We start from the raw sequence: 25,801 nt of genomic DNA, 5'->3' as shown, positions 1-25,801 counted from the left end.
GACCACACGCGAATCGAAACGTGTTTCGATTGATTATAGCACATGTGCATCAAAAGCGCAATCCCTAAATAAATTGAATTTCAAAACAAAATCTAAACATGTTTTTTTATTTTTTTTATTTTTAAACTGACTGTTTAATCTCTGTGTAACAAGTATGTTTTAACGCCGGACATTTCTACCGCTTTCATACAATTTTCGATGTGAACAGGGTCACTTCCAGTCACCGCATATAGAAGGGTTGTTTCCCTCGGCTGCTGCTGAGCATCATTGCTATTATTTGTTAGCAGGAGTGTTACCAACGTATTCAATTTAGCATCTATTTGTTCCATGAGTGAATCGCTTGCACTCCCTAAGTTTTGATCCAACCAATCAACCGTTCGGTTAACGCGCGCTTGAATAATTATACGTTTCAACTCTTTGAAATATATTTGACGTTGCTCCTGTGCATCCGATGGCTGCTGCGACACTGTCTCATTATTGTCTGCGATGTAAAATTAAGAATAATAATAATTAATAATAATAATAATAATAATAATAATAATAATAATAATAATAATAATAATAATAATAATAATAATAATAATAATAATAATAATAATAATAATAATAATCTTATAAATTAAATTGAAATTAATAGAACATCAAAGCCTGCCTGAACTTAACCTCACATTTCATACTATTTCTGCAGTGTCGCCATTTTGCATGCACACATGGGCTACATATTGTATTTAAGTATGTATGTATATATGTAATACATATATACATATTATGTATTTACATATGTACGTGTATTAATGTGCATACACACACATATAATTCGTACCCTCAATTCGAGTTTTTTGTTGGGATCGTTAATGGCAAATCAAAACTTTGAACGCGTTTTATTCGAAACACAGTTTTTGTTTCACACTTTACGCATACAACTTTACTTTACACTTTACGTGACGGCCATTTTGTTTTCTTAAGTTTTTTTTACAAGTCATTTCTACAGCATGAAAATGCATTAAAAATTAATCACACACACACACTCATTCTGCTCACTCACGCACACAGCTCACACACTCAGCGGACCTATTCTTTTTTCTTGCGCATGCAAATATTTATGTAAGTGTGTGTGCTCGCGGTACACTTGCGCAGCTTGCACAAAATTTTTTATTTTATTACACAACTTTTATTATAATATTCACACAGTTAGCAAAACTCACCTGACATGATGTTGATGCGTCGATTCTCCAACAACCAATGACGTTTACATACATATATCCTCGAAATGACCAAATTCAGTGTTGCCTTACTCTGTGAGTGCCTTTGTCGTTACTTTACCGATTGACATGTAACATAGTTTCTGATCTGACATTTGTCTGCCAATCGACAAATTCCGATGCTTTTCCCATCAATAGGAAATCAAATTTTTTGTTTGTGGCCACAACTAAAAGTAAACAAAAAAAAAACTTTGAAAAACTGGCGAACTAAATTCACCAGACGCAATGGAAGCAGTTACATACTTTGAATGGTTTTGGTCGGCGATCGGGTCAGCGCACGAGTGCAGCCGAAGGCGCAAAGCCGAAGCACCAAAAATTGTCATCAGCAGCAGCGTTAAGCGCAAATACAAAAACAAAAGCTTCAGCAAAATCAAATCAAAATGCACCACAGGTGCGCAAAACCAAAATGGCGGTCAAGCAGAATGTAAACAAAGGGAAAAGCAGAACAACTGCTGCGCAAGCGTCAACATCGACGTCGACGTCGACATCGACATCGCATTCGCCATTGGAATTACTTGTGGTGGGCCATCAACTACACATACACCCCTTGCAAGTGACTTCCCCCCCCGCCAGTACGCTGTAATTTGAATACGCATGTGCAGCATTTTGGTAATGCAGCTGAAAACTTGCACTTTTTGCAAGATGGCGAATTTGTATACATCTATGAAAATTGTATGACGGCAGCGCCGTGGCCAACGCAAGGCAAGTCCAACTCCCAGATGCCGTTATTGACCTTGGCCCAGCAAGTCGTTGACCGCCGATTCCTGGCCGAACTTATGGATGAGTTATTCATACGCGACACCTAAGCTATCTTTTGACAAACACACACACATGCAAAGCATTGTACATTCTAAGCTAACTAAGTAGTATCTCTAAAAAAACGTTATAAATTGTGTATTTCTTTTGTTTTGTTCCAATTTCATGCCATCCTGTGAAAAAGAAAAACAAATTGAAAGGGAGCACTTCGACATGCCAAAAGTAAGCAGAGCGAAGTAAGAGCAAGCAGTTTATTCAAGCAGTTTTTTTTAGGCGCCATCTATGTTCGTAGTTTTAAATACGATTAAATTAGCGCGGCCTAAAGTTATGTACATCAAACGGCAACAGTAGTGTTGTGTTATCGATAACAAGCATAGTACGAAGTACATTGATTTTCACAAGCATATGTAATACAATTGGTAAATATAATATTTAAAATAAACTTATTTTGATTTTTAGCATTTTGAGCTAATTAGATTTTTGTGCCACACATTTCGAACTGCAGTCAGCTATCGATTGCAATCCCGTCGAATTATCGATAGCGTGCACTTTGCCGGCCAAAGCCAATGCACTTTGCGTTGTCAGTTTATCAGTGTTACAAATTTGTGTCAACAAATACAGTGCGAGAGATAACATAAAAGAGCGCTTACAAACACCAACAATGCAGTCAGAGCAACGTGCGTCAAATTATTGCCTTACATCGTGTCTGACACATCGCGCAACGCTCATCTCTAATAGAATACCGGCAAAAAAAAAGAGAAAAAGAGAAAAAGAGAAAGAAACGTACGTTTCTAGTCGCAATTGTTTTGCTCGTTTGCAAATTACAAAAGCGTAGGCAAATGTTGCCGAAATCAAAGAAGCACAAGAACTGTCTGTGGCAACATTTCGGACTAACAGCATTCAAGCCACTGCAATGGCAAATAATAAGCAGCATAATCGAACCACGAGGCGAACGCAATGATGTGTGCGCGGTTATTGCGACCGGGTATGGTAAATCGTTGAGCTATCAATACCCGGCATTCTATCTGAATAAAGTGGTGTTGGTCATCTCGCCCCTTATTGCACTGATGGAGGATCAGGTGGCGGCGCTGAATGAGCGATCGCAGCCCAACGATTGCGCCTGCTTGTTGGGCACAGCGCAAGATGATCGTGGCATCAAGCAGCGCATCCTACGACGCCAGTACAAACTGGTGTATGCCACACCCGAGTACATAACACGCGGCAATGGCCTCAAACTGTTGCACGATCTGGGCCAGAATCTGGCGCTAATCGCCATCGATGAGGCGCACTGCATATCCAAGTGGGGCCATGAGTTTCGACCCGCCTATCGGCAGCTCCAGCAGCTGCGTGCCGCTGTGCCGCACGTGCGTCTGTTGGCGCTGACGGGGACAGCAACGCGGCGTGTGCGTCTCGACATATGCCAGCAGTTGGAGTTGCACAAACCGTTGCTCTTATGCTGCCCCATTGATCGTGCCAATCTGGAGCTGACGGTGCGTCCGAAGAGCGACGATTTGTGGTCCGATCTGCAGCAGTACCTGAGCTGGGCCACCGAAGCAGCGGGCGCTGTCATCATCTATAACAATACGATTAAGGAGACGCAACTGATGGCCAAGCGGTTGACACAGCTGGGACGGCCGTGTCATAGTTATCACAGCAAATTGCCGCTGGAGCAGAAGCGTCGCCATCAACAGGAGTTCAGTGAGGATCGAGTGCGTTGCATGGCGGCCACCACGGCGTTTGGCATGGGCATTGATAAGCCCAATGTGCGACTGGTGGTGCATTATGGTGCACCCAGTGATATGGAACGTTACTATCAGGAGATTGGACGTGCGGGACGCGATGGTTTGCCGGCCAAATGTGTGCTCTTCTATGGCGACACCGATGCGGCATTGCATCAACGTTTGCAGCAGAGTCAAGCTCTGACCGAGGAGCGCAGCGAGGAGTTGCAACAGCTGGCCCGCAGCATGCAGTCTTACATCGAGAGCAGCGAATGCCGACGACAGTTCATACTCAAGTACTTTGACGATGCGACGAGCCTATCCAATTGGCAGTGGCGTGGCAATTGCTGTGACAATTGTCGCAAGGCGCGACAGCTGAGGGGACACACCGAACATCCACTTCCCACACAATTCGATGTGGGCCGCGAGGCGCGTTTGCTGCTCGGCATGCTGCGCGATGTCAACGGCCGTGTGGGTTATGGCAAACTGATTTTGGCCTTGCGCGGATCCCGGAACAAATGTGTGAACAGCGCTTGCCGTGAGCACGAGCACTTTGGCCAGGGGGCTCATCGTTCGATTACCTGGTATAAGGCACTCGCTGAGCACCTAAAAGCGATGGGTTACATTAAGGATGAGTATCAGAAGAGCGGAACAAGCGCTTATGGTTACTTAATGCCGCAGGTCACGTTGAAGGGTTGCTGTTGGCTGGACAACGATAAGACTGAAGGGACGCTGCTCATTGAACCAAGTCCACGTTTGGCCAAGCTGCTGTTCAAGCGCAAAAAGAAGTCAAAGTCGTCGAAGAGCCCGCGGAACAGCAAGGACGAGGACAAGGACTTGAAGCTGGATTGGGGCTCCGATATTGATCTGTCGGAGCTGGATGAAAAGGTGGAGCAACAGCTCGAAGAAGAACAACAGCGTGCTGCAGTTACCGACAATGTTTGGGGACCCGATATTGATATCGATTTCCAGCAAATCGATGCAGCAGTTGCCCAACAGCAGATGACGAAGCTCAACGATCAACATCAGGATCAAGATCTCGCCTCGTTGTTGGCCGACTGCCAGAAGATCTTGCATGAGGAGCAGGAGCATGCGACGCGCACATTAAAAGCCCGCAAACGGGTTTGGGAATACCTCGAGGGCAGCTATCAGAAGATGCCCTTAATACCAAAGTACAAATACAGTTCGCAACCTCGCAAAGCGAATTAAATACATTTACAACATATTGTTGCTGGATAATTTCTATATTTTGTTGAATCAATTAATCAATCGACAAACGATCCATAGTTTGTTATATGTACTTAAAAGTTACTTACTTAGGCATTAATTAACAACTTTCATAATTGTTCGACACAATCTTTAGTTTTATTAGATAATTATTGTTATTTTCAATTGATTGGCATATACTAATATTTTGTTATATGTATGTGCGTACAACAATAATATGAAAGTAAGAAAATTTATATAAATTTCCCAAATTTCATCAAGCCCCAAAAGTTTGCCCTATACAATTTTTATATTTACAACAAAATTTGCAATTTTTTATGGATTCAAATTTTCTTACATTTTGTTAGTTTTTTTTTTTTTTTTGTTAGTAAATTGAATATTGACTTTTCAATTAATTTAATTTGAAAGTGTCGCAAATTAACATTTTTGAAATTATATTTAACATAAGTTTAAATTCGATCTTACATGATATATTTTTGAATATAAAGTATATCAAAAACAAACGCTGTCCACAACATGTTATTAGATAATTATGTACAATTTTGTTATATTTACCAATCTTTTGTTATTTTCTAAAGAAACTTATTTCATAAGAAATTTATATAAAATGAAGTGCAATGAAATGTAGAATTTATATTTGAAACCAATTGAAAATCCGGGTTGTCATTTATAACATTTTCAATTAATTTGCAATAAAAAATTAATTCGATTCGTTTGCAAAATACTTACTCGATGTTTAATTATTAATCTTTTAAATAAATCCATTGACTGCGAAGTACAAAATATGCAACTAATATGTTTCTTATATTTTAAACTTATATATAAATATTCATTAAAATTCATCGTTAAAATAATTCAGACATTTAGATTAATTATCTGTCTATTGAATGCTGGAATTTCTGGCTTTGAATAATTTAGAAATGCAATTAAATATTTTGAATTATATGGATTATTAATTGATTAATTTTGCAGCAAGCAATTAAATTTTAGTGTATATACATATATAAATAATTTATTTGAAAACAGATTTTTAAATTGGCTAAACTTTTTCTGCACTGTTAATTCGACAATTGAAGTCAATACATTCAACAACTAAATTGTTGATCACCATTATGAAGTTAACTATTTGAGAATCGCCGAGAGGGGCGATAAGAATATCCATACCTAATCAATGAAAGTTGGAAATTGAATAGTCAAGTCACATTTGCCAAGTTAATAACTTGAGAATCGCTGAGAAGAGCGTTACTTTATTATACTTGTATGTATTGTAAATAAATTCGAATTGTTTCGAGTTTCACAAATATGACAGTTGAGCCTTAGGTTTATTGTGGCGCATCAGTGGACAAATTGTTGCCATCAGCTGTCGCTGGACGACTCTCACAACTGTCCTCGCCGCTGCTCGTTGTGGAGGCGCCTTCCTCTGGCGAAGTCTTTGCCGCATCGTCGGCTTCCTGCTGATTGTCCGCACCGCCAGCAGCGCCCTGATCGTCCTCAGCATCAGCGCCCTTTTTGTTCTACAAAATGAAAGGCGAAATTATAATTACAATATTGTAGATGTCGATGTCTATATACATTTATACATTTCATTCACCTTTTTGCGTTTCTTGGGCTTTTCCGCTTTGACAGCATGCAGTTCGGCTTCTTCTTGTTGCGCCGACTTGTAGCTGGGCGGAAAGAACTTGGAAGCCTCCTTGGAACCCACCACAGAGTTGGGACTCACATAGCTGGGACCATATTCCATTAGCAATGGTATCGTTTCGCCTAGCACCTTGTTCACCTTCAGCACAATCTTGTCCGTGCTTTCGAAAGAGAAAATATTCTATGTAATGCTCGACTGTGAGATACTCATTACCCATTGTGAATAAAAGCAATAAGATATACCAAATTAATCTACTACAAAAATACTACAAATATCTCAAATATTACATTGTTATTTTTAATACTTTCGCTTGGCGTTCGTTTACAAACTAGAAATTCATTAGAGATTCGATTAGAGATTTTCCTTTGAGGGGAGATTTCTTTTTAGGAAAACAAGAATAAATCACAGAAGAGGTCTCTTCCTAAGGCAAAGCAAGAAGTCTCCTAAAGTGGAGAAGAGTCTTAAAGAACATTGATATAGTACTACATTCAAAATATACCACAAAGTACAAAATATACCAAAAGCTATATTATATTTCCCCATAATATTTCTTAAATAACTTCTGATTGCAAGCAAATTTGCAGGAATCATAAAAACTATAGTTATGTTATTATTGTATGTACCGAAAATCTCTAGCTTCAAAATTACGATTTTTTATATTGATCTGCGTGCAAACATTACAAGTTGTGTCGACGAAAAAATTTCTATGTTATATATTCTCCGAGATCTTCAAAGGTGTTCTTACAGACGGACAGACAGACGGACGGACATGGCTATTTATGGGGTCAGAGATGTCTCCTTCTGCCTTCTGCTTGTTATATACATTTTCTACAAAGTTATAATACTCTTCTAAGCTAACTTTGAATCCTAAACTTACGGCACATAAGGCTTGGCATTATATTTGTCCACGGAATTTGCTATGAAATTGGCAGTCTGTGGATTGTCACTAGAAAAGAAACCATAGAGCGGGACATCGTCTCGACAGGCATCTACCAAATTCATGAGATCCTTCTTCTTATACGCATCAAATGTCATTATAATGTGCGGTGGCTCCGGCGTCGGATCTGGCGGCAAAAATGTCGCAGTTTGTGCACGGAAATACGTATAGATGAGCGCTGCATGAGTGCGTTGATCGCTGGGCACCCAAATGGGTGGAATTTTAATGAGTTTCGTTTCCATGAGCTGCTCTGCTGGGGCAGCTGTTTCAGCTGCTTCTGCTTCTGCTTCTGCTTCTCCTTCAAATGGCTCCACTGGTGGCTCGTCTGGCTCGACTTTGAGGCGAAAATAAGCATAAAATTGGATTAGATAGTAAATGTTGAAGTCAATCAAGATAATAGCTATGCAAAATATGATTCGAATAGCCAAGAATATTCTTGCCAAATTGTAGATCGCTAGCTCTATTAATTTCGAAACATTGCTTATTCAAAGTCACGGTCAGACAGACAGACAGATTGTAAATGTTGAAGTCAATCAAGATAATAGCTATGCAAATAAATGCTTCGAATAGCCAAGAATATTCTTGTCAAATTGTAGATCGCTAGCTCTATTCATTTCGAAACATTGCTTATTCAAAGTCACGGTCAGACAGACAGACAGATAGTAAATGTTGAAGTCAATCAAGATAATAGCTATGCAAAATATGCTTCGAATAGCCAAGAATATTCTTGCCAAATTGTAGATCGCTAGCTCTATTCATTTCGAAACATTGCTTATTCAAAGTCACGGTCAGACAGACAGACAGACGGTTTTTCTACATACCCTCAACCATAACCTGAATGCTGACCTCAATGGGCACTATGAGAGGCGGCAGTATTGTCTCCTCCTCGTTGAACTCATCGGGCGGCTTGATGGTCTCCTTGGTCAGCTCGTGAGCGTATAGATTGAGCACCGTTGGTGGCGTTCCCATTGTTTCCTCCACCTTCCAGAAGCACATGAGCAATTCCTTATCGTACAGATGCTGGATAACATCGCTTTCCAATGGATTTTCAGCTGAAAAATTGACGGTATTGAAATCGCTTTGTGTGATCGCAAACACTTTGCGATCTTTGCATTGTATTTTGAGCGGATCAGCGGGTTCGGAGAGTTTCTTGAACATGTCGCGATTAACTTGCGGCCCAAAAACTGTTATGCCAATATCGGGCAGATTCTCCATGATCGTATCCGTTACGTATTTCAAGTATTCAATGCGCTTCTTTTTGCTCTCCTCGAGTTCGATCTTTTCGGCCAGTTGCAACGCTTCGTTCTTGATCTTCAACTGTTCCAGTTCAATCGGTTGCAGTTCGGTGATTTCGTAGCATTCGTGCGGCTCCTTGGCGATCGTTAGCTCCAGTTCGCGTGTGATCATGGCCACGAGTTTGGGCACATCGGTGCCAAACATGATGTTGATGGCTTTGCCATTCTGAAAGTGATAGATAATTTCAATCAATGAAAGGTAATTCCATTAAATTGAGAGGCTTCTATTATTCCAATGAATGGAAGTGAGATTTAATGAGGAAATACGAAGTTGTTCCATTACATTAAGAGGCTTCCATTATTCCAATGAATGGAAGAGAGATTTAGTGAGGCAATACGAAGTAGTTCCATTACATTAAGAGGCTTCCATTATTCCAATGAATGGAAGAGAGATTTAATGAGGCAATACGAAGTTGTTCCATTACATTAAGAGGCTTCCATTATTCCAATGAATGGAAGAGAGATTTAATGAGGCAATACGAAGTTGTTCCATTACATTAAGAGGCTTCCATTATTCCAATGAATGGAAGGTGGCTACAATGCCAGTATAAAATGAAAGCCTACTATAGGAATTATATTTTAAGGATTGCAACAGCTTCAATATAATAGAACCGAAGGCAATTCCAATGAATGGAATACAATTTAAATTAATGGTATGCAATTCCAATGAAATGTGAACCTTTCATTAATTATGTTTAATGGAATAATTCCGAAGAATTGAAATGAGAAATAGTTTCTCAATTATATATAGTAATGTACTTCCAATGAAGTGAATTTATTTCTATTGGTAATGAAGATAGATCCAAAGATTGGGAATGGAACTAATTAAGAAAGTCTAAAATGGTTTCCATGATTGGAATTTTAAGATAGATAAGAAACGGCAGGTATTTCTAACGAAGAAAATGGAAAGCAGAAAGTTAGAATGGGAAATTAAAGAAATATAGAAATCAAATGCGATTTAAGTGAAATAAATATATGAAATACGAAATTCTGCTATTGGAAACTATTACTGACAATAAATGGAAATAAAAAATACAAAGCATATCATTGGAAAGGGAATGGAATTGAAAGCTTTAACTTACCGCCACAAACATCCAGGTGGGCTCGCTCTTTTTATTGAATCTCTCCAAATAGGAAATGGAGCCTGCTTTGCACTTATCAAAAAAGAAATATACATATATTGATTTGGATTAACTGTAAGTTGAATGCTGAAATTTCTGGAAACCTACAATTGCTAACTGAAGATTATCGCCGCCCAGTTCGAGCTTGATCTTACGCAGACTGCCCACCATGCCCAGACATGGACCACACCACTCCGAATAAATGTCCAAAACTAGTTGAGTCAAGATCGGAATAAAGTATACATATGTATAAAGTGGAGATCTATGTTAGTGTTCGTTACCTAAGAGGCCGGGACGCTGAAGAAACTTTTCAAACTCTTCGTCGGAACTGATGTCCGCCTGGAGCTGTTGAACTCCTCCCTTCTTGGCCATTGCTTGCGAAATGTCTCTCGCATAATTATCAAATGTTTTTCGCCAAAAAACCACACAACACTACGCTATTGATTAAACTTCGGACGGGGACGGGGGGTTGTCAAGTTAACTCCAACTCCGCGTCATCGGGTAGTTAAAAACACACAAAAAAAAAAAAAGGAAACCGGTTTGTAGTCAGAGCTGACATATTATATTTGGGTGTTTGTTTTCCACGCGCCATTCTTTCTTTCTCTTTCGCTCAATTAACAGGTAGGAAAAGTGTCGAGTCGTGGGTACTCAACTATGGGATACTTGTTAAAGGTGATACTGAAATGTACTTTGCGATGAAAAGTTCAACTAATTTTCTTTCAATTTAATTACTTCCAAAATAAAGTAATTTTAACCAATTTTGCAAAATTAGTATACCGAAAATAACTTAAATTTACCGAATTTGGTATATTTTTGGTATATTTGGTATATCGATATAATATTATATTAATTCGGTATATTTTACTGGACACAATCAGATACCAAATACCTACTATATTTGGTATATACATATACTATTTTATTCAAAATATACCATAGTGTATAAAATATACCAAATACTTAATGCTATATTTTGTATGTCGCACACAATTACATACAAAATATACTATAGTGTACAAAAAATACTACATGCCGAAGACGCTATTTGGTATATTGATTACATTCAAAATATACCAGATACCGAAGACTCTATTTGGTATATCGATATAATATTATATTAATTCGGTATATTTTACTGGACACAATCAGATACCAAATACCTACTATATTTGGTATACACATATACTATTTTATTCAAAATATACCATAGTGTATAAAATATACCAAATACCTAATGCTACATTTTGTATGTCGGACACAATTACATACATAATAAACTATAGTGTACAAAATATACCATATACCAAAGACGCTACTTGGTATATTGATACACTTTTACATTCAAAATATACCAGATACCGAAGACTCTATTTGGTATATCGATATACTATTATATTCATTTGGTATATTTTACTGGACACAATCAGATACCAAATACCTACTATATTTGGTATACACATATACTATTTTATTCAAAATATACCATAGCGTATAAAATATACCAAATACTATTTTATTCAAAATATACCATAGTGTATAAAATATACCAAATACTTAATGCTATATTTTGTATTTCGCACACAATTACATACAAAATATACTATAGTGTACAAAATATACCAAAAACGCTATTTGGTATATTGATTACATTCAAAATATACCAGATACCGAAGACTCCATTTGGTATATCGATATATACTATTATATTCATTTGGTATATTTTACTGGACACAATCAGATACCTGATACCTACTATATTTGGTATATACATATACTATTTTATTCAAAATATACCATAGTGTATAAAATATACCAAATACTTAATGCTATATTTTGTATGTCGCACACAATTACATACAAAATATACTATAGTGTACAAAATATACCAAAAACGCTATTTGGTATATTGATTACATTCAAAATATACCAGATTCCGAAGACTCCATTTGGTATATCGATATAATATTATATTAATTCGGTATATTTTACTGGACACAATCAGATACCAAATACCTACTATATTTGGTATATACATATACTATTTTATTCAAAATATACCATAGTGTATAAAATATACCAAATACTTAATGCTATATTTTGTATGTCGCACACAATTACATACAAAATATACTATAGTGTACAAAATATACCAAAAACGCTATTTGGTATATTGATTACATTCAAAATATACCAGATTCCGAAAACTCCATTTGGTATATTGATATACTATTACATTCAAAATATACCATAGTGTAAAGTGTATACTATGTATAGAACACTGCAAATTATCAAATTTGAATACTGTGTCTATAATAATATCAGCTTGACAGCTGCTAATTATTCGCATTTGAAGTATTCAGAAATGTTTCCTTCGTTTGTCCGATTCACACAAGCGAATTACACCCTTCGCAGCCCAACGATTGCCGGGTAGAATTAATGGCATGTAAATATGCTGACTGCTGAATGAAAAAGAAGAAAATCGATGCGAGTTGCTAATTAAATTATATGGCTGCCATGCACGCCAGTCGCTGGACCCCGCCCTTGCCTTCTTCTCCACCACCTACTACTGATAACAGCTGTAAATGAAGCACACAAATCGTTGATGGTAGTTTGTTAAGATCTTCTTTTTAAATATCTTTCTATAGCCAGTGCAAAAAACGCATAATACGATAGACGTAATACAAGTTTTGTATATATATATATGTATACAGTATATACACACACACACATACATCTATATATAAATATATAGTATATCTAATGTTTACAATTTAAAAAAAAAAAAATGTATGTAATAAACATTAATTAAGTTTAAAATGCTGTATGTGGAGACACTGAACAAAGAAAGTTGAAGGTGGAGAACAAATAGTGGCAAAGACGAAAATAAAGTGATGATTAAGCAAAAGTTGTGGAAACCTTTGTGCTTTATCTTTATGTGTGTGTGTTTGTGTTTGGGGAGGGGGAGGGAATGATAATATAGCTTCTGTCCATCCATTCAAATAATGTAACTAGCATCTGCTGCTCAAATAGTTGGTCGTCGTTGTTGTTGTTGTTGTTTTTGTTGTTGGTTTGGTATTTTCATTTTGGATTGATTTGAATTTGAGTGTAAAGCACAAGTGTAAAGCAATATTCCAATTTGTTTGTTGGTCTGATGAGTGCTTGACTAGAGAGCTGACAGCGTTCTTTGTTTGCAATTATTCCAAGCCCAGCATCCAATTGATGCCCTTAACAATGAAAAAGATGAGCGGCTGCCAGGCCACCAGCCAACGAATCCAGTCCAGCAAACGGCCATATAAGACATGCGGTTTCTCCCAGCTAAACAAAAATGGGGGAAAGACAATAATTAGTTTTGAGTTGAGATTGCAAATTACGATGACTCAACTTACGGATTGCGAAACATTTTCTGCAGATCGACCTTTTCTTTGCAATACGGACACGTTTGTTTTTTGCCCACAATGCACCAGCCGCGTATGCAAAACTCATGGAACACATGATTGCACGACAGCTTGTAGGTGTTCTCAATGACGCCTTCTTCCTTCTCCGAAACCAGCAATTGATTGCCGCAGACGGCGCAAACATTTTGATCCAAGTGTCGCGTCGGCATGCCTTGCGGCGTATAATACTATATTAATGATTGATAATACGTTCATTTCACAGCATTTTACAACATTAATGAATGCAAACTTACGCCAATGGCTGCTGCCATTTTATCGGAACAAATCTCAGATATATCACGACCCAGAACACCAATGTAGAGGCCATAAAAACAGAACATCAGGCCCACGTCCATCCATGTGTTTGGCGGTTGTGAGAACAAATAGTTCATGCCCAGAAACGAGGCCATTATCACTATATAACCAATGATGCCGAGGCCATAGCTTAGCTTATAGATGAAATAGAACCATTTGTAGACCAGTCTGCAAAGCAATGCAAGTGTTATTATTATTATTAAAGTATAGATTACAAATAAAAATATAACTTTGCTAGCTGCTTTGTCTTTTGACTAATGCAAGTAAATCAATGATAATAATAATGCTAACTGCAAATAAATAGAATTTTTTGATACACTTTGTATCTGAAATGATTAATACTTAAATGTTTGTTGCAGCTTTAAAAACTGGAAAACATATCCCAAAAAAAATGAGGCAATAAACCGCAATGTGCACTTACGGGCAATGCCACTAACAATGCCACAATGATAATAACAATGCTAACTGCAAAGTGTTAAATAAAACGAATTTTTTGATACACTTTGTGTCTGAAATGATTAATACTTAAATGTTTGTTGCAGCTTTTAAAACTGGAAAACATATCCCAAAAAATGAGACAATAAACCGCAATGTGCACTTACGGGCAATGCCACTAAGTTTTAACAGCACTTTGCTATGAATACACAGAGCCATGGCGCTTAATTGCAAATATTCCTTGCAAAACAAATACGACTAATGCTTCAATAATGAGGCAACACTTCGCAATGTGCACTTATGTGCAATGCATTTATGTTCAAATTGAATATTCACCTGGGCGTTGTGCCTTGAATGGGCTTGGTCATCGCACGTCGCATCACCAGCGCCGTAATGGTGGTGAAGATAAGCCAAATGATGATGAAACGCAGCCAGACAAAGCTGCACGAGATGATCAGCGGTATTATCCACATGGCAAGCAGTGTGACAAATGCATAGGATCTGTAGTGTCGCTTCTTCCATTCGACGAGTATGATTTGGACAATCACCAGGGTCATGAACAGTATGATGACCATTTCCGAATGCATCGCATCGTGGCCTCTGTGCTTCTCCACCATCAGCTGATGCTCCGCACTGAGCCACAGAGAGTGAGAGCGAGAAGGGAGTCGAGCGAACGAGAAAGAGTGAGATAGCAAGAGCTTGATAAGAATTTTATGTTGGGCTGCACCTTGGAACTAGAAATATATTTACCGCATGCGCTCCTCCGGTGTCATTTCGTCCAGCGACTGTTTGTGAATCGAGTGAAAAGCATTAATAAGGAGATTGCTTATTATTGGAATACTGTTACTTACCTTGTTCAAGTCCACGGGCGCATGAAGATCCATGTGTTGTTGGTGCATCTTGTTGTTGTAGGTGTTATGGTTGTAGTAGTTGTTGTCGTGTGCTGCCGGCAGCGCTGGACGTCGACGTCGTCGTCGTCGTCGTTGGAGAATTTTGCCAAAACAACAAACTAGATGTTGTGGTGGTGGTGGTGGCACTTGCAAATTTTGCTACGTTCGCACAAAACAAATAATAATAATAAATGCTCCAAAATATTATTACATATTGTCCCCTATATATATTTATGCTGTGTGTGTGTGTTCTGTGTGCTGTGCTGTGTTCTGTGTGTTTTGCCTATCAGTTGTGCTGGCGTTGCCAGTTCGTTGCGCAAGTGCTGCCACTTATCAGAATCTGCCACTTATAAAAACTCGGACAATTACAAAAGAAAATTAAAAGCAAACATGTTATCAACAGCATACTGAGACGTTGCTATTTTTTTTAAAAATTGTTTCATTAATAATAGTTGCATTCAAGCTAATGAGAAAAAAATATAAAAGTGATTTTAACGTACGTGGCAAGCGTTGCCACGTATGTGCATTCTTGGCAAACATTTGACAACCCTGTAGCTGCTGCCTTATATATCGATATTGATATAGAATTGATGCAGCGTTGATTTTGCATATTAATCGGTAGTTAGCAGCAGTTAGTCGAAGTAGTTGAATAAACACTAGTTGAATGCAAACATATTGTTATTGTTGTGGCGGAATTTTGAATCAAAGTTTAATATAAAAAACCTACACATAATGTCACTGGCAGTGCTGGCACGTGAAGGCCGCAATGCAGCTATAATAATGGGTGCTGGCGATATGATAGCCCAACTAGCAATTGAGAAGAAATCGTTTAAGGATTACGATCTAGGAAGAACAGCGCGCTTCAGTGCAATTGGCTTTTGTATCTGTGGTCCGGTGTTGCGGCGTTGGTACATCAAGCTGGACACATTGGTGGCCAGAGAACAACCCGTCTTTAAGCGTAGCATTAAAAAAATGGTGCTAGACCAGACATGTTTTGCTCCACCATTCACATTATTTCTGTCGTATTTGGTGCCCTTGGTGAACGGAGAAAGACACACTACTATTGTGCAACGGATACGTGAAGAATATTTCTCGATCATGCAACGCAGCTATATGCTGTGGCCATTGGCGCAAGTGATTAATTTTAGCGTAATACCAATTAACTATCAGGTGTTTTATGTGCAGCTGGTTGCAGTGATTTGGAATTGCTATTTGTCTATTGCGTTAAATAAGCAAAAGTAAGCAAAACATTGTTTAGTTAGTTAATATATATTATTTATGCTCGTGCCATAAGAAATAAAAGTCGAATAAACGTATTTTAAACAATTGACAGCAGACAAGAGAATTGAATTTTTACTTGGTGGTGAGAGCACGTGTAAGTTTTCAAACATAAACAAAACTCTTTACGTTAGCTATCGATGAAGTGTAGAGCTTACGTATGGAGCTATCGATATGGCAGTGGCCAGTGTCGTGACTAAACATCGCTAACCAGAAAGCTGCGCCTATCGATATACCAATCAGCAACAGCTGTTTGTTTCTTTTTTTTAGGCTGCATGCGCGCGTTGTTTTCTTTTGTACCGCCGGCAATTTTGGTTTTGTTAGTCATCAGCCTAGCTGACTGAAAAATATGGAGCACACACGAGAAATAATCACACTACAGTTCGGCACCTATGCCAATTATGTGGGCGCACATTTCTGGAATCAACAGGTAAGCGAATAATATGAATTCTATGCGCAGCTGTTGCCATAAATTTCCTGCATTTGTTTTGCATTCTTTTAGGAGGCGAACTTTGTGTACGATCGCGATGACAATGACGGTGGTCAAGTGGCTGAGGAGGAGCTGCCGCACAATGATGTGCTGTACCGTGAGGGACGCAACGAATACAATCAAACGACATACACGCCCAGGCTGCTTACAGTGGATGTGGGCGGGACTCTGGGCCATCTGCCGATGGTGGGTGAACTTTATGGCAACTACTTGCCGCTGTTGCATGAACAGACAACCGACGATGTGCTGCAACGCACCAAGGAAAGCGCTGAGCAGAGTAAACTGAATACAGATGGGGAGCTGGATGTGTTGCAGCAACCCACAGCCGCCATTTCTGAGTATCAACAGGATTTACTCAAGAATCAAGTCAATTTGGTGGACAAAGATTACAAATTGGCCGAGAGTTGCAACAGCTGGGCCGACTATTTGTATGCACGCTATCATCCGCGCAGCTTCAACGTGCTGCCCGGTTTGATGCGTCAAGCAGATGTCCAAGCTCTGGGCACACATGCAGCGGGCGTTGAGCTGTGGCAGTCGGTTGACTTTAATGAGGAATTTTGCGATCGTATTCGTTTGTATGCAGAGGAATGTGATGGCTTGCAGGGCTTCCAGCTGTTGTTTGACATCGATGATGGCTTCAGTGGCATGGCCAGCAAGTGTCTGGAACACTTGAATGATGAATACAGTCGCACAAATTTGGCATTGCCTTTACACTATCCACGCAACGTTGGCTATGCACAAGCGGGTGAGTGAAAGATGCCTTGAAGGATCTACTTTGAAGTATTCTAAGTTTAACTCTGCGATCTCTTTCAGATCCACGGACCGCACACAACATTCGTGTAGTGAATAGCGTGCTCAGTTATGGACATCTCAGTGATCAGGCGAGCATGTTTACTCCGCTCTCCACACTCTCAACGATTTGGCGCAACACCACGCTGCAATCACGACACCTGCCCGGTCTGAAGTGGCAAGTGGATAATCTGTATCAGAGCTCAGCGGTGCTCGCTGCGTTCGTGGACACGGCGACACTTGGCTATCGATTGCGTCAAACGCCTGAAACGTTGTCGCGTTTCTGTCAGCGCATTTGTCCGGCGGGACGCACAATGACAGCGGCTGCAATGTCGCTGCCACTGGGCATGCAACACGAGCAACAGGATCTCATTGATTACTTGGATGCGAATGCCAATGGCGAACTGTTGTCACAACTCTCGCCTGGCTGTGAGCCGGGCTCGTCGCATCTGTTGCAAATGATTGTCGCACGTGGCATTCCCTTGACACGCCTCAAACGTCCCGTTGCGGAGGCGGGTGAACAGTTGCGCATGGCTGCGTATCGTTGTGACAGCGTATCGCAAATGCTGCAGCTGTACTATCAGTGTGCCTATCACGGCAGCTTGACGCATGCCACGGCCACAACGTTACCGCTGAAGACACAGTTGCCGTTCCCCTATGAAATCTTCGATGCGAACATTTCTAGCAACGGATTTCGTTTGTTGGGTGAACGTGAGTCGGGCACGCGTGTCACGAGTGCGCCGGCATTGGCTGCGCTGCAGAATTCCTCAAAGTTGGGTGAACATCTGGATGCGTTGCATGCGCAGACGCATCGTGTTCAGCTGGCCAAGTTGCAGAGCTATTCCCAGGCGGCGTTGGAACGCGATGAGTATGAGACGGCGGTGGACAAGCTGCTCGAGTTTCGTGACAATTACGAGGACTCACACTACCTGTAAGGCACAAACACAAATACACACATACACACGGACAACTTTGATATTGTGCATTCCTATGTTATGTTAGCTTAACAGCTCTGCAAGTGCCTCTGTTATTAGCCCACGCCAGTGCTGTAAACGGTGCTGTTAAAGGACTGCCTGTTAATTGCTCGCATTTGTAAAAATACAACAAAAAAGCAATTGGGAAAATAAAACGATTGAGAAAATTAATATAAAAAGTTACAAATATATTGTGTATAATTTATAGTGATTTATCTTCTCTTTAATACTATATTTATTTAAGCTTTAGCTTAATTATCGATAAGTTTGCTTCTACATAGCGGTTACATTTCCAAATTGAGTAAAGGATCGTTAAATGGCGGAGACGCGCGAGCTAAAAACGTAACGTCTAGTGCGCGAGAAAAATTATTAAATCGGATTGTTTAATACATTTAACGGCTTAAATGTAGTAAATTCGCATTAAATTATTGATTGGCTATATGCGGGAGTTGAAGGGTAGCCACAAAAATGCAACCGTAATGCAAAAAACACAATTTTCAAATGCCTAAAGCAACAAGTGCAAGTGTATGTGTGTGCTTTCCGTTAGGATCGTTTTAATGGCGGCCAAGTGTTGAATTGTTGAAATGTTGTTGTTGCGCGTGAAGAAATTTTCAAAGCAAGACGAAATGTGTAGTTAATTAATTATTGTATTTGTGATTATCACAACACAAATATAGTGTTTGCATACGATATGCAATTTTCGTAAAATGCAAAAGTTCTAAGCAAGCAGCAACAAGTGCGTGTGCGCGAGTGTGTGTGTGTGTGTGTGTGCGCGCAAGGCTGATTCGTCGGCTTACGCAGCAAAGTGAATATTAGAAAGAGACGAGTGCACTTTTTTTTCACTTTTTGTTTTCGTGGTGCAGCAAGCAAGTGAAAAATGCATAGTGTGTGCGAAAGTAATAGAAAGTGTTGTTTTTGTTGTTTGTGCATAAGTGCGTATGTTGTTGTTTCGTCGGCCGCGATAAGTGCGTGTGAGAAAGCTGCAATGTATTTTTTTTTTGTTTACACGCTTTCAAAGCTAGTGCCAAGGAGAATGGCAAGTGATTTAGTGTTTTTTTTTCTCACAAATTTACCGTTATTTGTGCCGCTTTATAATCCTTATTTGCAATTGTTAATTATTCGTATGAATGCGAAATCTAATTTTAGACAACATACTATTTTCATCATTGTTTCTTCAACTCGATTCTAACCAAAGGTCTTTGACAGACTTTTATTTGGTTTTACCAAAACATCAAAAATAATAAAAAATAGAAGGCAAACATGTGACGTCAATTTACTTTAGCGTTCAGCTTCCACCATTGAAACAGCTGCATTGACGAGGTAAGTTTCCGTTAAGCATAGAAAACAATGGAATCGTTGGTATATATAGCGGGCGTATGCTTAGAGTTGGGTATCACAACAGTTTTTGGATTTCTCTTGGAAATACATCTGAGAATCAAGCTTTCTTAAAATGCGTGCCATCGTCCTGATTACTCTGCTCGCTCTCGTTGCCGTTGCTGCCGCTCAAGGTCCACGTGGCGGACGTGGTGGTCGTGGCCCACCACAGGGCGGCCCACAGGGCGGTCCTCCCGGTGGTCGCGGTGGTCCAGGTGGTTTCGGTGGACCAGGTGGTTTCGGTGGACCAGGTGGTTTCGGTGGTCCAGGTGGTTTCGGTGGTCCAGGTGGTTTCGGTGGCCGTCCAGGTCGTCGTCCATGGGGCCCATGGAGGAGACCACACCACCACCGTCGCACCACAAGCACCACCAGCACTACCAGCACCACCAGCACAACGGAAGCGACTACCACGACCGAGGCTGCAACTACTACCACAGAGGCAGCTGAGTCTTCCACAGAGGCATAGACGATTATTGCGCTACATTTCCCTGATATACATCAGCCTTTTCAACACCTACTTTAAATGACAATAATAAAGAAATAGCCGTATCTTGCTAGCATTCAATATATCAAGTTTGTTGTTATTAATCCCGAAATATCTTAATTATTACTCACAGTCCCTTGCAAACGATAATAACTTGAGGTTGGTTTAAAAAAAAATCAGTAGCTTTTCAAATTAGCTGGGTTTCAATCTATGAAACCCTTAAAAGACGTTGACCGATTTTATGAGACATATTGTAAAATCCAATTTTTGGTTCTTTTTAATAACATAATGTTGCCTAATTTTAAATTTCTCACAAATTTTTTTTCTATTTATATTTAAATTAACTGAACAAATATTATTTTATTTGTTTTATCATTTATAATCTATTTGTTCTCAAAATGTACAAAGCATCGGAGTAGTTTATTTACAAGATTTGTTAAAAATAATAACGGACAACTTTAGTCTATAAACTAATATTTATAAAAATGGGAATATTTTGAAAATTCGGTTTTTTTGTATGTGGATACAACATTCAGATTTGTATTGTCGATTAAATCCCTTCAATAAGAAATATTTGGCGGTTTATAAAAAAGAAAAATGTAGTAGTAGAAAAGTGTAGTTTGCCAAAATCGCGCGTAACAGAGAGAAGGACACATCTCCGATCCCACAAGGGTTGTATTTATATTATATATATATTCTAAGCGAGCATTAATGGCAAAGTTGATATTCCCATGTCCGTAGGTCTGTCTGTCCTTATGAGCACTTATATCTCAGATTTTTAATATCTGCTATATTATACAATTTTATCGGGCAACCCTGTGCCCATAATATATTTTATTATTTTTTGTTGCTGTATTTGATGTAGTTTTCTTTTTATAATAGAAATTTCAAGTCAAGTACGCCTTGCTCTTTTGAGAAGCGATGTCTCATGTTGTTTTCAGTACAGTCATTTTCTTTTGACTAAGAATATATTCTTTTTTCCACAATTCATACCATCTTATTTTTGTCAAAGCTTTTGTTTATAAATTTAATAAAAGACATAAAAGTAATCGGTCTATTACATTCCAAATGTGTGTAGCTTTTTTACTTGCTTCAAATCCCTTAATTCTTAAAAAATTAATACACTATTTGCTTTTACTAAAAATTGTTATTTGTGAATAAATACAAATATTTGTAAATTTGAATATATATCTATTGTGTGACGTCAATTTACTTAAGCATTGAGAGTCCAGCATTGGAACAGCTGCATTAACGAGTTAGCTTTCTATTAAACATAGAAAACAATGAAATCGTTGGTATATATAGCGGCCGTATGCTTTGAGTTAGGTATCACAACAGTTTTTGGATTTCTCTTGGAAATACATCTGAAGAAAAAGCTTTCTTAAAATGCGTGCCATCGTCTTGATTACTCTGCTCGCTCTCGTTGCCGTGGCTGCCGCTCAAGGTCCACGTGGCGGACGTGGTGGTCGTGGCCCACCACAGGGTGGTCCTCTTGGTGGTCGTCGCGGTCCAGGCGGTCCCGGTGGTCCCGGTGGTCCAGGCGGTCCAGGTGGTCCAGGTGGTCCAGGTGGCCGTCCAGGAGGTCGTCCATGGAGGAGACCCCACCACCACCGTCGCACCACAAGCACCACCAGTACTACCAGCACCACCAGCACAACGGAAGCGACTACCACGACCGAGGCTGCAACTACTACCACTGAGGCAGCTGAGTCTTCCACAGAGGCATAGACGATTATTGCGCTACATTCCCCTGATATACATCAGCCTTTTCAACACCTACTTTAAATGACAATAATAAAAGAATAGCCGTATCTAGCATTCAATATATAAAGTTTGTTATTAATCCCCAAATATCGTAAATTACTCACAGACCTTTGCAAACGATAAGAACTTGAGGTTGGTTTAAAAAAAAATTAGAAGCTTTTCAAATTAGCTGGGTTTCAATCTATGAAACCTTGAAAGTCGTTGACCGATTTTATGAGACATTATGTAAAATCCAATTTTTGGTTCTTTTTAATAACATAATGTTGCCTAATTTTAAATTTCTTACAAATTTTGTTTCTATTTATATTTAAATTAACTGAACAAATATTATTTTATTTGTTTTATCATTGGGAATCTATTTTTTCACAAAATGTACACAGCATCGGATTAGTTTACTTACGAGATTTATTAAATATGAAAACGGATAACTTTAGTCTATAAACTAATATTTATAAAAATGGGAATATTTTGAAAATTCTAGAGGTGCTGATTTTTATACCCGTTACCCATAGGTTAGAAGGGTATTATAACTTTGTGCCGGCAGGAAATGTATGTAACAGGTAGAAGGAGGCATCTCCGACTCTATAAAGTATATATATTCTTGATCAGCAACAACAGCCGAGACGATCTAGCCATGCCCGTCTGTCCGTCCGTCCGTATGAAACACTGGATCTCAGAGACTATAAGAGATAGGGTTATAACTTTTTTCGACAGCATTTGTTATGTTTGCACACAAATCAAGTTTGTTTCAAATTTTTGCCACGCCCACTTTCGCCCCCGCAAATAAAAAAAATCGAATAGCAAGCGTAATTTTAAAACTACAGCTGCGAATTTTGGTGTATACAATAATAACTATAGTATTTATGATTTCTGAAATTGCGATTGCGATCAGATAAAAATTGTGGAAGTTATTAAAATTGGATACAACATACAGATTTGAATTGTTATTATCGCCTTTAAAAAAAAATATTTGGCGGTTTATGATCGTATTTTTCAACTCGCGCGTCACAGAGAGAAGGACACATCTCCGAACCCACAAGGTTTATATGTATGTATATCATATATATATTCTAAGTGAGCATCTATGGGAGAGTTGCTATTGCCATGTCCGTCGGTCTGTCTGTCCTTATGAGCACTTATATCTCAGATATTTAATATCTGATATATTGTACAATTTTATCAGGCAACCCTGCGCCCATAATATAATTTATTGTTATTTTTTGTTGCTGTATATTTAATAAAAATAATAAAAATTTCTAATAAAAATTTCTAGTCAAGTACGCCTTGCTCTTTTGAGAAGCTGTGTCTCATGTTGTTTTCGGCACAGTCACTTTCTTTTGACTAAGAATATATTCTTTTTTCCACAACTCTTACCATTTTATTTTTGTCAAAGCTTTTGTTTATAAATTTAATAAAAGACAAAAGTAATCGGTCTATTACATTCCAAATGTGTGTAGCTTTTTTACTTGCTTCAAATCCCACAATTCTTAAAAAATTAATACTTTATTTGCTTTTACTAAAAATTGTTATTTGTGAATAAATACAAATATTTGTAAATTTGAATATATATCTATTGTGTGACGTCAATTTACTTAAGCATTGAGAGTCCAGCATTGGAACAGCTGCATTAACGAGTTAGCTTTCTATTAAACATAGAAAACAATGAAATCGTTGGTATATATAGCGGCCGTATGCTTTGAGTTAGGTATCACAACAGTCTTTGGATTTCTCTTGGAAATACATCTGAAGAAAAAGCTTTCTTAAAATGCGTGCCATCGTCTTGATTACTCTGCTCGCTCTCGTTGCCGTGGCTGCCGCTCAAGGTCCTCGTGGCGGACGTGGTGGTCGTGGCCCACCACAGGGTGGTCCTCTTGGTGGTCGTCGCGGTCCAGGCGGTCCCGGTGGTCCAGGTGGTCCCGGTGGTCCCGGTGGTCCAGGCGGTCCAGGTGGCCGTCCAGGAGGTCGTCCATGGAGGAGACCCCACCACCACCGTCGCACCACAAGCACCACCAGTACTACCAGCACCACCAGCACAACGGAAGCGACTACCACGACCGAGGCTGCAACTACTACCACTGAGGCAGCTGAGACTTCTACAGAAGCATAGGCAATTGTTACTCTTCATCAGCCTCTTCTACTACTTTAAATGTGAATAAAAAAACCCTTTCTTGCTAGCATTGAAAAAAGTTAACGCCGTTTTAAAGACTATTTTGGTTATTTTAAGTCATCCCTAGCAATTGGGCTACAAATCATAATAACCTGGGTTCCAAAACATAAAGATAGACTAGAATGACTTGAATTCTTTGAAAAAAAAGTACAATCTTTAAAAATAACAAATATTTGGAAATTTGTAATAACGAACCGAACGTTTATATTCTGCTTAAGCTAATATAATTTACTTCGGTTCGTGTTCTGCCGCGCTGATTTCGAATGCATTCAATTAAGTCTGTGATCGATATCCTTAGCGAGCTGTCGGCAGTGTCAACGCTTGGCTTGGCTCATTGAAGGGTGGCCTAATTTAAAGAGGCGTCAATTGATTTCACGGCAAGGACGTGCCACAAACCCTTTGTTGTTGCACCTACAATTTTCAAGGATTCCTGTGTGCAGGCCCTTTAGCTTTGACTACGTGCTGTTGCTGCTGCCGCTGCCGCTGCTGTTTAAGTCCTTTTCTCCCCCATCTTTGGTCTTGCTGTTTGTTGTTTTTTTTCTCTTGCTTTGCGAACTTTTCGTTTGCCTAATTTATATGAAAATTTATTGGCAATAAAGCGGCAGTAATTGAAATCTCAACGGGAGTAAATCACAATTTTATGGACTGCCCCGGAAAACAAAGCGGGTTTGTGATAAAGGACCCTGAACTACGGAGTAAGGACTAGCATGGACTAGGTGTGTAACATGATGAGGTTAATAATTCTCTTGTTTAAAGGGTCAGCTGGAGTTCAAGTTGCCACAACCGGCACACATACACACACACCTTTTTGGCCACATTGTTGTGCAAATTAAATTTCAATTTGATTGGCACAATTTCTTGTAGCTCAAGCGGCGTGTCCTTCAAGTAACGCGTACAGCTGCTGTTGGCCGTCGCCTGTTAAAAGGTCTCGCAATCTTCGCCAAATACAATTTCGTATTAAAATTATGCCCAACGTCTTTAATGGAAGATGTGCTCGGCATTTTCAATTTAATCCACACACAAAAAAAAAAGTAAACACACACACAAAAAAAAAGTCCACACAATTTATTTTGTTTATTAGTTGTTTATTTTTCTTTTGCTAATTTCATTCGTTTAATTTGCTTTACCCGAAAAAATAACAGCAGCAACTTATTGCATTAACATGCAGAACTGTGTCTTGTGCTGCAGTAAGCTTTGTTCAGCCTTTTTGGTGAACCTTCTTATTCCGTTTAATTTCCGCGCAGTCGGTATATTACTGAGTTCAGTTATTATTGTCTGTTTAATTTCTATTTCTGTTTCTAGTTTCTATTTAATGCGATCTATTTAAAGCGCTGGGATTTGCTTTACGCCAGACGTTACCATTGTTTGCCCTAACGTCTCGGATTGTTTGGGCAAGTTTAAGAACAGCTTTTTATCCAGTACTTTTCCGATTGCGAAAGTTATTCTATATAA

The 25,801-nt window shown here is 39.0% G+C and overlaps 8 protein-coding genes across 11 annotated transcripts; 5 read left to right on the top strand and 3 right to left on the bottom strand.

The window, feature by feature from the left end:
• Positions 1–134: 134 nt before the first annotated feature.
• On the bottom strand, positions 135–1,249 carry LOC127566384 (uncharacterized). Its single transcript, XM_052008458.1, has 2 exons — positions 1,206–1,249; positions 135–481 (listed from the first exon to the last, which is right to left on the bottom strand). Exons 1-2 carry the CDS (start codon positions 1,210–1,212, stop codon positions 135–137), a joined length of 354 nt encoding a protein of 117 aa, XP_051864418.1. The 5' UTR covers positions 1,213–1,249.
• Positions 1,250–2,857: 1,608 nt separating this feature from the next.
• LOC117565245 (bifunctional 3'-5' exonuclease/ATP-dependent helicase WRN-like) lies at positions 2,858–4,945 on the top strand. Its single transcript, XM_034244261.1, has one exon. The coding sequence runs from the start codon at positions 2,858–2,860 to the stop codon at positions 4,943–4,945; it is 2,088 nt and encodes a 695-aa protein (XP_034100152.1).
• A 1,230-nt stretch (positions 4,946–6,175) lies between these two features.
• On the bottom strand, positions 6,176–10,428 carry LOC117571431 (uncharacterized). Its single transcript, XM_034253577.2, has 7 exons — positions 10,237–10,428; positions 10,064–10,167; positions 9,917–9,988; positions 8,361–9,000; positions 7,480–7,873; positions 6,555–6,762; positions 6,176–6,477 (listed from the first exon to the last, which is right to left on the bottom strand). The coding sequence occupies exons 1-7, from the start codon at positions 10,325–10,327 to the stop codon at positions 6,286–6,288; spliced, it is 1,701 nt and encodes a 566-aa protein (XP_034109468.1). The 5' UTR covers positions 10,328–10,428; the 3' UTR covers positions 6,176–6,285.
• A 2,126-nt stretch (positions 10,429–12,554) lies between these two features.
• Positions 12,555–15,376, bottom strand: LOC117571447 (RING finger protein 121). Its single transcript, XM_034253596.2, has 6 exons — positions 14,991–15,376; positions 14,890–14,924; positions 14,476–14,772; positions 13,644–13,872; positions 13,342–13,577; positions 12,555–13,270 (listed from the first exon to the last, which is right to left on the bottom strand). Exons 1-6 carry the CDS (start codon positions 15,036–15,038, stop codon positions 13,150–13,152), a joined length of 966 nt encoding a protein of 321 aa, XP_034109487.1. The 5' UTR covers positions 15,039–15,376; the 3' UTR covers positions 12,555–13,149.
• Positions 15,377–15,647: 271 nt separating this feature from the next.
• LOC117577551 (mpv17-like protein) lies at positions 15,648–16,382 on the top strand. The gene has a single exon (XM_034262381.2). The coding sequence runs from the start codon at positions 15,762–15,764 to the stop codon at positions 16,269–16,271; it is 510 nt and encodes a 169-aa protein (XP_034118272.1). The 5' UTR covers positions 15,648–15,761; the 3' UTR covers positions 16,272–16,382.
• Positions 16,383–16,577: 195 nt separating this feature from the next.
• Positions 16,578–18,733, top strand: LOC117577552 (protein misato). The gene is made up of 3 exons (XM_034262382.2): positions 16,578–16,737; positions 16,810–17,542; positions 17,611–18,733. Exons 1-3 carry the CDS (start codon positions 16,657–16,659, stop codon positions 18,519–18,521), a joined length of 1,725 nt encoding a protein of 574 aa, XP_034118273.1. The 5' UTR covers positions 16,578–16,656; the 3' UTR covers positions 18,522–18,733.
• A 1,232-nt stretch (positions 18,734–19,965) lies between these two features.
• Positions 19,966–20,501, top strand: LOC127565446 (POU domain, class 4, transcription factor 1-like). 4 transcript variants are annotated; one of them, XM_052003891.1, is made up of 2 exons: positions 19,966–20,122; positions 20,186–20,501. In XM_052003891.1, the coding sequence occupies exons 1-2, from the start codon at positions 20,011–20,013 to the stop codon at positions 20,398–20,400; spliced, it is 327 nt and encodes a 108-aa protein (XP_051859851.1). In that variant the 5' UTR covers positions 19,966–20,010; the 3' UTR covers positions 20,401–20,501. The 4 variants fall into 4 exon arrangements, with proteins under 4 accessions (XP_051859851.1, XP_051859847.1, XP_051859841.1 ...); XM_052003887.1 differs by having other exon boundaries at positions 19,966–20,158; positions 20,222–20,501; XM_052003881.1 differs by having other exon boundaries at positions 19,966–20,167; positions 20,204–20,501.
• Positions 20,502–21,761: 1,260 nt separating this feature from the next.
• Positions 21,762–24,368, top strand: LOC117576798 (translation initiation factor IF-2). Its single transcript, XM_052003892.1, has 2 exons — positions 21,762–21,949; positions 24,093–24,368. Exons 1-2 carry the CDS (start codon positions 21,805–21,807, stop codon positions 24,287–24,289), a joined length of 342 nt encoding a protein of 113 aa, XP_051859852.1. The 5' UTR covers positions 21,762–21,804; the 3' UTR covers positions 24,290–24,368.
• The last annotated feature ends 1,433 nt before the right edge of the window (positions 24,369–25,801 follow it).

This window comes from Drosophila albomicans, chromosome X (genome assembly GCF_009650485.2).
Source record: "Drosophila albomicans strain 15112-1751.03 chromosome X, ASM965048v2, whole genome shotgun sequence".
Taxonomy (NCBI): Eukaryota; Metazoa; Arthropoda; class Insecta; order Diptera; family Drosophilidae; genus Drosophila; species Drosophila albomicans.
The sequence above is the reverse complement of the archived record's forward strand: the minus strand, read 5'-3'. Positions and strand labels throughout refer to the sequence as shown.